Raw genomic sequence first — 14771 nt, 5'->3', positions numbered from 1 at the left:
GATCATTTTTAAAGGAAAAACAATAAAAATTTCTTGAGATGAGCAGAGTTAATTTTCTCGATTTCTAGGCCAATAGGAAAATTAGGAAACCGCTTCACTGTGAACGTGGACATGGTTTTCCGCTCATTTACGGCTCGATGCTTCGCTGATGATATTTATGAAAAGAAACAGGACGTAATTATTGTTGTTCCAATTTTGACCACAGACAAGGGTCCTTTCACTTGCAGAAATTGAACTAAAAAAACTGACAACATTACTGTTGAAACGGTAAATTATAATTCAGCAACTTGTTAACAAACAAATTTTCTAAGTTATTCCTTCTCTTAGTTTTTTCGCACACAATCACGACACCATATTTTACAACAAGAAGTGTGTATCGCATCACCACAACAGCTCATCTCGGTTCAACTAACAATTAGTAAGCGTGTTTATTTCGATTCTCTTTTTCAAAAATTAACACTTTCAGTCCCCAGTCTTTAAATTGAGACTTATAGCACAAACATGTTTTAGGTATATATCTTTGACTTCGATTTGTTATATCTTTTGACAAGTTAGATCGGCATACATAAAGAGATCTTGTTCTAAGCAGCCCGCTCTAATTTGATGGAAGCTGGTTCTAGAAATCATTTTTTGGCCAACAAGCAGGCGAAAATCCAAGTGACACCGGCAATCTACAGCCCCGTTACATGCCAAAGAAAATCCCAGGAGCCATGCAAGAGCCCAATCAAGCCGAGACAGCCCTCTTTCAACCAGTTTCAAAAGTCAACCAGGAGTCTCAGCATCAAAAACTACTCGGATGCTGCGTTCTGTAAACAAGTTTTGTGTAGGAACGAGGACTCTCAGCAACATAAACCAGCCATCAGCAGCAGCCTTGAGCAGCTGAGTTTCATGCCAATCGGGACTCCTATTGGCAGCAACCAGTCGGCAGCAAAGATTTTTAAAACAGTTGATAGAACGACGAGGAATCTCAGAAAAGAAAATCAGTATCAGGGTTCTATAAAACTATTCTATGGGTCAAATCAGCAGTCAAGCTACAAAAGTCACCCCACTTGGTCAACTGGGAAAACCAAACCTTTTATCGATCTGAAGGATTTGTTTTCATGAAAAATGATTATTTCTGACTAGGTTTAATATCAAGGGCGCCAACTGTTTACTGCTGCAAGGAAACTTGATAGGCTGGAAAGGAAAGCAGAGGACGCTGCCAATCACTAGTTTTTGTTAATGAGAGAGTTTTCTAAATTATTTTGATGGCAGGTTTACAGCAAAAAAAAATTAATACCTGAAAACCTCAATATCCGACCTTGTACTGAAATGACTATCAAAAACATAACGTTGTTCTCCATATCATCCACTATTATACCGTCTGTGGCAACAACAACTTGTGTAACTGTTTTAAACCCTCAAACAGAAGACCAGTCGAACATGTGAACAACCTAATTAAACTAACAAGGTTCCGAGCTGCAAAACCAATAACAAACGTCATACTGGCAGCGGGAGGGAATGAATGCAAGGAGAGATATGTTTCCCTAAGGAAACCCTGAAGATGTCCACAGAACTTCTAGCCTCAATACTCAGTTAACTGGAGGTCTGGAAGTGTAGCGCAACCAGGAAGCATAAGTCTAGCGCTAATTACTAATTCCTAGAGACCATCTCCATCGGTGCGAATATGTTCGCACCCATCTTAACCAACATATTAAACAAACAGTTCTATACGAAGGTTACAGCGTAACGTTAACCAAAAGTAGCCAGAGCAAAAAGTACGAGTGCAAATGGCGCGACGTAAATATTCTGCGGCGTTTTTCCCATGGCTGCTCACCACGTTCCATGATTAGACACCTGAACTATTGGGGCTAATATGGGCTGATCGCAAGGCAAACCTTTGAAGTGTCTCGAGTTCATATCTGTCGTAAAGGCTACTTTATGCACAACTTCGCCTCCACCTTATGAAATTTGACACATACTTTTTTTAAAAGTTAGAGGTGCTATTTGTTTGCACAATGGTAGAGGAGCACAAGCAAGAGAGGATTATAAAACATTGCTGACAAAATTTTGTCAGTACGAAATTTTTCTGCAGATTTTAACAAAACCAACAGTTTTATAAAAAAAGACTTTAAACTCAATGACGCTGAAATGGTATCCAGGAAATCTTTTCAAACTAAATTTGTGGACCTTTGAATTTTCCGTGCATCAATTTGCCTAAGTTTGCAACATTTTGTTGAATTTCGTGAGGTGTCAATTGAACACTGAGAAGACATGATACAATAGCAATCAATGCTGTCTCACATTGTTCCCAGGTTACTCGAGGAGCCACCGTTCAGTAAGCAAAGATAAACATTCTCACATCGATGAGAGCTCAAACTCCTCCAATCTATAATAACAAAATTCTCCCCAGCTGAATTTGAAATTGTCAGGAGCAAGTACAAGAGCAAGAGCAAGAACAACCGAGCTCCAAACTTCGTTAGAAAAAAATCCTCTAAAAGGAGAAATCGGTGTTGAACAAAAAGACTTGTTCGCAAACCCAAAATTTCGTTTTTCCTTCCTGAGTTTTTGAAAATTTCAGGATCCTTAGCGTCAACAACTACTACATCTTGAGCAGAAGGATCTCTATCAAAAATCTTCCAACCGATGAGAATGTGCCATAACTGACTTTTGAAGACAAATAAGTTTCCATTATTAAGTTTCGCTTTGGCCAAATGGGAGCCTGCAAGATCATAAATGAGACGCCTGCAGTGAATTCATTATCCTAAAAAGTTAATTTGACTCAAAGCAAAAAAACGATCTTAATCCACAAATCAGTTGTGATCTTCTGATTTGACAGAAAAAGTAACCTTGATATTTCCAGCTGGGTACAAAAGAAAATTAGCTGTATTTAATGCTATCGTCCACTTTTAGCCGTCAAGGTTTTTTGCATATGGAAAAGCAGGTAGATTTATTCTAAATGAGCACTCCTTAAAACCACTTCTTCTGAAGTTTGTATCAAATAAGCAACACTAGTGGAAAACGTTCAAAGGTTTGGTACCATTTTCTGTGATGGACCTTGTGGCATGACTAGAGAATGGATCTTGGAAGTGAACGGCAAGCTTTTAAAGTAAAGAATTCTTCTTTACAGAAAATGGAACTTAAGTAAGAAAATGCTCAAATTTAAATATGGAAGTTCTCGGTCCTGACAACCCCTTGTATCTTTGGAGCAACTTCATGTCAATTTTTGTCCTGTTCGAATGTCTGTTCAAAAGCTTGTGAGGCATTCCAAGAATCACGATAGCTTAACTGGCCTTGTCATACATATGTGATCTTAATTTAGTTCACTAGACCTTATTTGGTATCGTAATTTATTTCAATTAGTTTACTTCCTTATTTGTTAAACTTATTTCAGTCGTGTCACTCATGTTGTTTCCTTCAGTCATTTGTTTTTATTTTCTGCTTTACTGAATTGATTGTCTGATCAAAGTTTTTCCCTCCAGGTTTGCATCTAGGTTTGACTTCATCCGTCTCCCATAACATCATATTCATCAAGCATGTCTTTTTTCATTACAAGGCAATTGAAAAAGCGTTTCTAGGTCAAACTATTAGAATCATCGGTGAGCTTCGATAATAATAATAATAAATAATAATAATAATAATAATAACAATAATAATAATAAATTGTTCTCGAGTAGGATGTACACTTGTTTGCAACACATATGGTATAAATTATGTACCAAAGTAGCAAATCTACTCGACAGGTCATCAATAGGTCCAGAAGTTCCTAGTCTAGCGATGACCAGTACCATTACTATGAGCAAGGTGTGAATGCGTGGCGTATCATGTTAAGAGAAAATAGGGGGAAAACTCAAAATCTTATTCTGAACTTTATGAGATCTATGGAGTTATTGTTAATAAAACAAAGCAAACAGTTCTAACTTGTTTACGAAAAAATTGTCCCTGAAACTAGATAAGAACTGCTTAAGTTCTCTTGCACTCAGATGTTGCACTTCTAAAACAAAATTAGCATAAAATTTTAAAGTGAAGTTAAGCAATTTTCGTATTCTTACTCCTAATCTTTTAGGACTTAGGCCGCTGCTTTTGTTTGCAGTTTTAAGTTGCTTTGATTGGATTATTTTTGCTTGCAGTGTTTCAATTTCTTTTCTAGTAATTAAGTTTTTGAGACAATCAATATGGCATTCTGCTCTGAAAATTTGAGCTAATTTTTTCAAAAGTTCAAAAAGATGCATGACTCTAGTCGAATAAATGTGATTTGATTCGCGTTCCAGGCCAGTGGAGGTTGATTTAGGTTTATTAAAAATAATTCGTGTAATTTGTTTTATTTTTTTTGACTCAATTGGCAAAATTAATGTTTTATTATTTGTTCCGTAGACTAGTACGCCATAGCTCCTAACAGGCTGGACATAAAATTTGTATGTTAATACCATTTGTTTAACAGTTAAAATCGATCTGAGCCGGTAAAAAAGTCATGAGAATTTTTTCAGTTTTGAGCAAAGGTTTTTAATATGTTCGCCGAAATTCAGATTGTCATCCAATTCTATACCTGAGTATTTCAGTGATGATCTCTGTGTTAGGTTTATTTCTTTCATATTTATTTGTTGCTTTGAATTTTTCCGTCTGGCTTTCATGCTCATAAAACAAGTTTTTTCGTAGTTTATAGTCAGTTTGTTTTTCATGAGGTAATCACTAACCAGGTTCAAAGATTGACTGGAAACTTCAGTTGTTGATTCCCCTTTTTGTTTAACAACAGTATCTTCAGCGTATAAGGTCAAACAGTTCTAACTACAGTAATCATCTATGTCGTTTATATACCCAAGAAAAAGAATTGGTCCAAGTACTGACCCTTGTGGTACCCCATAATCGAGTTCCGCAAAATTAAAGTACATTTCCTGAATTTACACATTGCTGCCTTTTGCTCAGATAAGATTTCAAAAAACTTTGCATGTGACCCCTCAATCCCAAGTTGTCTAGTTTTTCCAAAAAAATACTATGTTTAACTGTATCAATTGCTTTTTTTGAGATCGATGAACACAGCTTTAGTTTCTGTAATACCATCCTCCCAATCTTGCCTGACGCTCTCGATAAAAGATACCAAGGCTTCAACAGTGCACTTTTTTGGCCTAAATACAAATTGATTTTTGTTTAGAAGTTTAAATTTTTCCAAAAAATTTAGCATTCTTTTCTGAACCAATTTCTCAATCAGTTTTCCTATTGTTGGCAGCAAACTGATTGGTCTGTAATTTTCAGCAACTTTAGGATCTCCTTTTCTATACAGTGGAATAATTACGGCTTCCTTTAAGCAGTTAGGGAAAACACTGTTTTCAAAACATTTGTTGACCAAATAGGTAAGAGTCGGGACAATAGCAAACTGTATTTTCTTGATTATAAAATTATTGAGTCCATCAAAGACTGAGCTGTATTTATTTTCCAGGTTTCTGATTGCCACGGATAACTCTTTTTCGCTGATTTTATTTAGAAACATGCTATTGACACTTCTGTTTTTTGTGTTGTTTTCTCCTTTTGTAACCAGTTTATCAGCTAACTTTTTTCCGATGGTGGTGAAAAATTTGTTGAAATTTTCAGTTTCTTCCTGCGTTAAAGTAGCTTGTTGTTTTTTTTGTGACTCTCCTCCTAATCTTTTGATAGTCTTGAAAAGTGTTTTGGTAGTACGCTTGGCGTTCCTGAATAAAAACGTTTGATAAAAGTTTCTCCTTTTTTTAAGCACTTTTTTCTGTAGCAATTTCCTAATTTTATTAAATCTTTTTTTATTATCATTTGTTTTCTGTTGCATGTATCTTTGATAAAGTTTTTGCTTTTTTGCTGCAAGGTTTTTAATTGAGTTATCAATCCATGACTTATGTCTGAGAGCCTTTGATTTCTTCTCTGGCACGTAATGTTTTATTTCATCAATAATAGTTTGTTGAGATTTTTCAAATGATGAGTTGCAGTCCAAGAGACAAAAATTATCTTGAAAACCTTGTAATTTGTGTTTCAGTTTGAACACTAGCTTTTCTAACACAGAATTTTTCTCCAGAATAGCCCAATGTCTGTAGTACTGTTCCTTTCTTGAACCTGTTTCTTCTGTTTCCTCGGCTAGTTCAGTTTTAACAGTGTAGTGATCGGTTATTTTAGATTTTAGTACTTCAACTTTCACTTCCTGTGAGCAATATACTATATTAGTTCTTGTTTGAGAATTAATGGTCTCCCTGGTGAATCCTGTCAGAGACACATTGTTGAGATCATACCCTCCGAGAATATTTTCTAAAGTCAAAAATTTTGCATTTGTTTTTGATTGATCAATATTTAAATCTCCACACATTAGGTGCATCTGTTTTGTCTTGAGTGTTATTTTTTCAAAATATTCCTGGAAAGTTTTTGACAACTCTGATAAACCTGTATTAGGTTTGAGGTATATAACAGTCAAAATGAGATCGTTTTCGTAATTTTTGCGTTCAATTTGGGTTGTTAGCAATTGACAGTTCCTACTTGAAAATTTCTCTCATACCGTTTTCACCACGCCTTCCCTCACAAATTTTGCAACTCCTCCTCCTTTTCCTATTTGCCGGTTGCTTGTATCAAGCAGCTGGTAACTACTCAGCGATAAACATTTGATGTTGCTGTCATCTTTTAGCCACGTTTCGGTTAGGCATATAGCCAATGGCTGTGTTTCTTGTTGCGCCAAAAAACCTCGAAATGATTTAAATTTTTATAGATTGATCTGATGTTCTGCAACAAAACACTATTTTTCATCATTTAACTTAATGCAAGCTTTTAACTGAATTAGAACACTTTTACCACTCGTTCTTTGTAAAATGAAATTCCCTGTGCATTCTTTTTTTACACGGTTATCAAATCAAAACGAAAGAACACCGACTGTTTGACACATTTTCCGCGAATATCACAGAAAACACGTTTCCAGTCGGTATTTGATAAATTTTTCTGGTTTTCTCAAGGATTCATTATCAGTTGTCATTCGTTATTTGCGAATATCACAAATTCCAAACAACTAGAAATGAATCTCGAGCTGTAAACAACTAATCTGCGTATATCGCAAGACTTTTGTTCCTCCTGATGTTCTATTCACTGTTAATATATATATATATATATATATATATATATGTGTGTGTGTGTGTCCTGCTTTAGGCTGCGGATATCGCGAGCACTAAGGCAGAACATTCTAAAGTTTAATTAGAAGAACCTCATATAATAAAAAAAATGAAAAAAAAAGAAAAAACCCTAGCCGAAAAAAGACAGGCTGCGTTTTATGCAGCTAGTTGCTAGTGGAAGGCACTAAATGTCACATTTAAATTATGCATGAGCCACTTTTTTACAATAAAGTGAAGTACTGGTACTGAGTAAAAATCAAAGTTACAGCTTCAAATTTTCAAATTATTATAAACAAAAATTATTGAATTTTAGAAATGTGGCAGGATTTTTTCCAGTTTAGTATTTCCTCTGTTTTTTCATTTCAGGAGAATATTTTTCTTGTTCGTTTGATGTTACCGTTTGATAGTAATTAGTGCCAAACTTTGGTTTTTCTCTGGCCGGGTCTCTCAACACGGCATTTTTGACTTTATTGAGGTCGTTGACATAGTTAACGGGTTGGAACGAAGCTTCGTTTTGAGAATTCCGGACTATTACGGATACTGCACAGTTTTTTGGGGATGTAATCATGTAATCATGCCCATCTTTTTAGCTTCACTGTTGATTTGCGCTTCATGTTTTGGTAGCCTCTCGTTGATATACTTGTTCAGATTGTTCAGTGGGTTCTTCAACTTTTTCAATTTCTTTTTGGCCCCAAATACTCGATCTTTTTCGTCAAAATACACGAACTTGCATATTACTGAGTCAGGGCAAACATGTGACCCCGTGCCAGGAAGAATATGGCAGACTTTTATTCGGTCCTCCCGCAGTTTGATTTCAAGATATTTATCAAAAAAATTAATGTATTTTTAAGCACATTCCGTTGAATTTTTGAATCTAATGGTGGATTACAAATGATCACACAGTCTTTGCTAGTATAACCTTCTTGTGCTCTCAAGCGATCGTTCATCTCTTGCTGCTTTTTTCCAATTCTTAAATTTTTAATTCCTGATTCTTATTAGTTTAGACCAGACCAACAACAGTTTTTGATAGTTCGTCAAAAGGTTTTTTTGACAGATTTGTATCACCACTCATACTTGATGTGTCGTTTGCAAAATAACTTGAAGATTTTCGAATGTCCATGACTTGACGTTGTTACCACACTCAATTTTGTAAATAATGCACCTTGCTTAACAAATAAATGGTAAAAGTGTTCGAAAAAAATTACTCAAAATTCATAGTTTTTTTGTTGTAACTGAGATATAATGCAACTTTATAGTATGGGAAAAGGGTTCGCGTTCCGGTGTAAAACGCTTCAAGCACAGTTTTTTTTGTCAGTTTCTAAACATTCAACTTGAAGTTTTTTTGTCATACGTGTTATAAGATATAAGTTGAAATTGACGTAAGCAATGGTTTGTTTTCTACAGCGTAAGCTTCAAAGATAGAACGAAAGAAGAACCGACTGTTTGCTGCGTTGCTCTTTTTGTTGTGATTTAGAACACAAAGAAAAAACTCTACTTCGAGATGCTTTCAAAACAAATCTAACCGGTCCCAGATTGCAAAAATAACTCATAGAGAAACTTTCTAAGCAGGTAAAACATTAGAAGTTAGTATAAAAATGGAGTATTGATTACAAATCAGCAGCAATTGCAAGCTGGCAATAAGACTATAATCTTGACTAGCTTGAAGGCAGTTAATTTTTGAAATAGTTCTTGCCCAACAGATGTGCTGTTATGAAAAAACGCCGGGATCAAACTGTCGAAATTGTGGCTTCCAGTGTACACCTGGTCACAAAGAAGAACACATTGCACGCGGAAAAGAATGCCAAAAATGTGGACTGTTTAATCATTATGAGAAGGTTTGCAGAAAACATCGTAGACTTGACAACAAAAGTTTTACCTTTACAATATCAACAACAAAAAAAGTATAAACGAAGTGGCTAAGAAGCTTCAAACAAAAATTCCTTGACCTTCATTCCAAAGGATCCGTACAATGAACTGTAATAATCAGAATAGATCAACTTTGATGACAATTTAACATCCGTAATCATTGTAATAGCCGAATATTTTGGCTATTAAAAATGCCTTTTACGAATGGAGACGACATGATATTCACTTTGCCTGTTGCTTGTAGCATTGTGAACAAAAGATTGGCGGCACAAAATCTGGAGAACTCGTCCAATGCGTTCTGAAAATTTGTGAAGCGAACCAACCTCAATTACAATAATTCTGCAAAGAGCCAATCGTCTTTCAAGGGAGAAACAGCACCCGAATTTCTAGTAATGGGTGGTACAATCCCGGGTCGGAGTGTACAATTGTGTCGCAAGGAATAAAACCCATGGTTGGAGGGGATCCATTTAGTACATTGTGCCGTGTATTTACACAATTCTCCTCATCTTCATCTAGTAATAGGGTGAAAAAGATGAGAACTCAAGGTCCAATTAGGTTACAGGTGGTAAAAATTCCTAATCTCACAAACAAAACCGAAGGCTCAAATAAGCATGTCGCATGATTAAAAATTCACAAAAAGTAAGCTAACGTTTTACAAATGAAGAGGAATCACCGATTATTTTCCCGGAAACAGTGAACAAAGAACTATTACTTTACAGTGATATTAATCTAAAATTTGTCATGTTAAAATCAAGTTGATCTTGAAAGTGTTCTGATCAGTACTTTCCCCCTGTGTAATTCAAAAAAGATGAGTCAAAAAATTAGCTCTTGATTCGAAACTCCTTAATAAATCTGTTCATAAGAAAATCAAATGGCAAGCACCTCACAACAAAATAGTAATTCCGCTTCGCAAAGTTTTATTTGTTCTTCTACTATTTGTTTTAATTAAGCATATAGAAAAAAATCTACTTCCCAAGACGGCTGAAAACAGTATATTTAACAAAAGAAGCGTAGAAAGGACAAGCACACACAATTCTTTGTGAGACTGGGAATCTCGGCATTACAGACATGCAGGTCAAAGTTTCAAAAACTCATGAACTACACGCTAATCTAACTGAAATTTATACGTTGCCTTTCGGTATAATATTTAACGGCTTTTGATATTTCGATTGTAAACAAAGGCTCAAATGAAGATCACCTGAAAAATCCAGCCCAAATTTGTCATTCACTCCGTCCATTACTAGTACCAATGTCTGAAAAAAAACTAGTTGTTAATTGTGATAATTCTCGCTCGGATTTTGGCGCAGCCTTAGAACAATTAACTGTAGACGTATGGAAAACCATAGAATTCACATCACCTTTCATAAGTTCGTGTGGGGAAAGCTACATTATCACAAACTAGATTTTTAGGAGTAGGAGTGTTCTGTTCCATTCAATACTTTTAAAGTTATCTAAATGAATAATGATTTGAAATGTTCACTGACTATAGGGCCCTACTCTCTATTCTTAAAGAACATCGCTCTTAAAATTTTTTTTACAAACAAGAGGCTTTCACGTTGAGTTGACCGCGTTCTACCGTATCTGTTTTCAACTGAAAAAGTACCATTCGCAAAAATGGGCATCGTTGATAAAAACTCTCGTCGCCCATATAATAATAATAATAATAATAATAATAATAATAATAATAATAATAATAATAATAATAATAATAATAATAATAATAATAATAATAATAATAATAATAATAATAATAACAATAATAGTAATAATAAAAATAATAATAATAATAATAAATTGTTTCCAGAGTATTGATTAGAAAAAAAGAAACCTGCTCTTTTACATTTAGAAGTTAATATCGAAATTCATTTATGCCTTTATACTCCAGGAGAACACTTTTAGGCCAAGGTTAGCCTGTTTTCAAGTGTCTCTAGCAAAAGACATCGTAATCATCAAAGATTATACGTAAAGGTTATGAAAATTTTACTAGCTACATTTAAAAAAATGTTGGAAGCTTGGAGTTTAGTACTCGGTTTGTTCTTACATTTTAAACCGAGATAGCAACTCATCATTGTCAATAATATATAAGTCCAAAAGCTTGCGACAAAATCCTTTACTTGCCGCTTTGCGAGATCAAAAATAAAGTTGACAAAATTGGGAAAAAAGTTTAGCAAGCAATTAAGCATTTTACGAATTTTTGGTTGCACTGAGAAGTTTTCAAACTTTTTCTTAAATAAACACAATTTAAGAGAAAACAGCAAGTCAACGAAGTTTCTTCTTATGATGCAAAATTCCTGGCTGCAAAATTAGGTCAGAATTTTGCAATTTCAAATTCATAAAAATAAATTTTAAAATATCTGCACCCCGCATGCATTCATTATAAAAAACAAAATCACTCGAATAAAAAAAATCTCGTCCCAATATTCTCAAATTCAAGTTTATTTAATTCATATGACAGTGTCGGAAACCAAGTATGCAATCAAATTAAGATCACAAAATGTCTCTCGGTTAGTTACACGTGCGGAAAACCTGTACTATTGAATTGGTCACAAAAAATTTATGGAAAAAAACGATTGAACAATGAATAGTAGGGCCTTTAATAAATATCCACCACTGGCTCTTCCATGGTAAAGGTAAACCCTACAACCGTAAAGATTCAGGAGACGGGGAGTGCCGCTGTAACTGTAAGAAAGAACAATAATAGCAAAATTTGCAACGCAGAAGGAAAGGTCCGCCCAGCTCAAAAGATAACGCACGACCACTTGGCGCCCGAAAATCAACACACGAGAAGTCTTGAGCCACACCAAAAACTTCATCTGGGTCCAAAAAGGCCACAAATGAGTGAAAAACCAGAAAAAAAGAGCCTCGAAGCGGAATTTCATTAGTTTGTTCAAACGTTGACCGCGCGTTACGCCTACCAAAGAAGCCCAACTTCTCCGCAAAGCAGAACTCTCCTCATTAATTTCCAGCACCACGGGCGCTGCCCGAAACAGTAATTTCATCGTCAGACGCCGCTCCTCCTTCTGCGTTACAACAATTTTCACCATCAATGCAATCCCATGATCAATCTGAAGCAGTCCAGCGGAAGAGTGCCACGGAGTCCATGCTATTTTGGCCGTAATTAAAATTCCTCGGACTCAATTTAATCTTGAGCCGTAACCCAAACGACGCCGAGGAGCCAAAGATCTGGAAAATCTATAGCCCCAAACTACTATGTTGGAGACGATACAGGACACATCCTCACAAACTTGTGAGCGAACAAACATCTAGCCAAACATAGGCACAGAATCACATCCTGACGCGCAAATGCGCTGTTTTATGATTCTCGAAATTCGGCACCCCATGACTTATTGTAGTTAACAGTACACGAGGCAGAATTGGATGACGGAAGTGTAGTTGAAAATGATCCATACTAAACTGCAGGAAACATTAAAACTGTTTTTTTAACTAGCTATTCATAACCAGTACATACATTGTTGAATTATTTTTATCCGATGAATAAGTAATAACATCTGTAAATATTCTAATAAAATTTCAATCCTTGTTCAATTTTAATTGAAAACAGGGGCATGTCATACATGTGTTCGTAACTTAGTAAATCAAACTCGATGTCATAATTTAGTTCTTTTACCTTCTGTTTTTTAGACTTATTTCACATATCATTTCTCTCTTCTTTTATTACAATTCAAAGAATTTTTTTACAATTCAAGGAATTTGAATTGTATTGGGGCGCTGTCTTTTTTTATGATCTGTTCGCACATTTTCATGATTTTTGAAGTCAAATTGGAGTAGTGATTTTGGTCACGCCAAAACAGGAAGTAGAGCGAAAAAGCGAGTGGTTTTGCGGCGTGAAATTTTTTTGCTCTAAATTTAAAGCAGAGTGAGAAAACGGTGTTTGAACAAAAATTGGCTTTCTCGCTAGTGGTTTTTTGTTCACATGCGGCAATTTCACTTTGATTTTTACAGTTTCGGTTTTTTGGATCGGATTTTTTTTCTAAATGGTTTTCCTAATCCATTCATAGTACGTTCTAGGTCTAGTGTTCTGTTTAGTCTGTTTAGTTTTTGAATTGTACGTCAGGACTTGTCCTGCTGTTTATTAGTTCCTGCTTTACTGAAATTGTATTTTGATCATGTTTTGTTCAATCTGATTTACAAAATAACCTTGCAATCTCTTAGACTTTGATTTTTGCGTAACTTCTGCTTTTCAATGTCAATACCAAAACTATAAAGCGGATTTCGCCAGCAAGAAAAATCGATTCTAACATACCGATCCTGTAACTTTTTCCTCAGTCTTCTCCGTGTCATTATTCGTGGAACCGTTTTTGAGGGCAATTGATGATCTAAAAAGGGTTAATCAGAGTATTTGAGCGGTTGTCCTGTTTTACAATAATCATTTTATAAACAAAAATAACTGATTGAAATTCAAAAGATAAACCAAAGTAAATAAGGTTTAAGTGATTTGATTTATTCGAAAGCTAAACGATGCTCTTTTTAAATCGAACTAGAGATTAGCAATCTTAAAAATTTGGATTTCAGCATTCATCAAATATTATCCTGAAAAAAATAGCTGTTTTTTGCTTCAAGATTGTATTTTACTTTGTTTTGTGACCAAGTTGATCCACAGAAACAAAACAAAACTGATGGAAGCATCGGTGGTATAAACAAATAAAATTGTAAACATATGGCCGAGTTCTCATCAGTAGATTAGGACATATAATGAAAACATGAGTGATTAATTGCTACTGAAATCAAAGGTGCATTTGTAATGTTTTTAATTCAAGTGTTCATTATATATCATAAATTATTATTGAGAACTCGGCCACAATTTTTGAAATGAGTTGAATTTCAAAAATTGTTCACAGTTTTAACAATTTTTAAAATTGAAAATATTGTTCATAATTTTAACATTTTTGAAATGAGTTGAAATAAGCAGAGCTTTCCTAAAATTCAGCTCAAAATCATAAATAATCTCAGCACAGTTTAGCTCATTTCAACTCATTTCTTGGATCGATTCTGGATAATTCTTCAGCCCATTTGGCTGTATTAATTTGACCCTTTACGCTTACTTAGGTGTACCGGAACATGCTCAAAACATAGCCTATGTTCCCAAGAAGACTTGGATCAACATGCCATCATCACAGGACTTGTTGCGAGAGAGGGAAGCACTGAGGAAGCAGTGGGGCACAGGCAAGGACTTCCCCAAGTCATTCAAAAAGCCTTTCAGTGAAAACGCACAGAGCAAAGCTGACAAATTGGGAGGGGATGATTAGATTGCTAAATTGAATTTAACTCACTTATATTTTTTATTCAAACTCAATGTATTATTAATAAAAAAATACTAACCGCACTTTTTCTATGACGTTGCCTCAGAACAGCTGAAAACAGAATGAGAAAATAGTTTCTTGCGAAGCAAATTCGAAACAGAAAGAAATACGTTTTCTCTAAAAAAAAGTTCACGTTAAATCACCACTAAAAAGCCGAATTAAAATGAACGGTTGGTATGCTTCTGTTGGCTGCATTTCATTGGAATGCGCTAACAAAAATCTAAAATCTACCCAAACATTTTTGGCGAGGCTGCATTAATATTTACCTGAAATTAAATGACAATCAGGCAATTTAGTGATAAGAGTTATAATTAAAAACTTTTTAGAATGCAGTTCTATTCCATGACAAAACGGATCTATTCCCCCCATATCCAATTTTTTCCCCCGAATACTGACTTCTTCTCTTTCCGACCATTAACTTCTGTTGACTTTCGGGGCAAAATATTGTTGTTTTGCTGTTTTTTGTACTCTACCGCCTTCGGACTTACTAATGCCC

General features: G+C 35.0%; 1 protein-coding gene across 4 annotated transcripts in view; it reads left to right on the top strand.

Annotated features, from left to right (window-relative positions):
• Positions 1-14298, top strand: part of LOC142334576 (ankyrin repeat and EF-hand domain-containing protein 1-like) — a 99245-nt gene extending 84947 nt beyond the window's left edge. For all 4 annotated transcript variants that reach the window (XM_075382706.1, XM_075382707.1, XM_075382709.1 and 1 more), the window contains exon 16: positions 14022-14298. In XM_075382706.1, the coding sequence (XP_075238821.1) occupies positions 14022-14221 (200 nt within the window). In that variant the 3' untranslated portion in view covers positions 14222-14298. The remainder of the gene's footprint in view (positions 1-14021) is intronic.
• The last annotated feature ends 473 nt before the right edge of the window (positions 14299-14771 follow it).

The sequence above is a fragment of the Convolutriloba macropyga genome, chromosome 2 (genome assembly GCF_964194025.1).
Source record: "Convolutriloba macropyga chromosome 2, txConMacr16.3, whole genome shotgun sequence".
NCBI lineage: Eukaryota > Metazoa > Xenacoelomorpha > Acoela > Convolutidae > Convolutriloba > Convolutriloba macropyga.
This window is presented reverse-complemented; position numbering and strand designations above follow the sequence as displayed.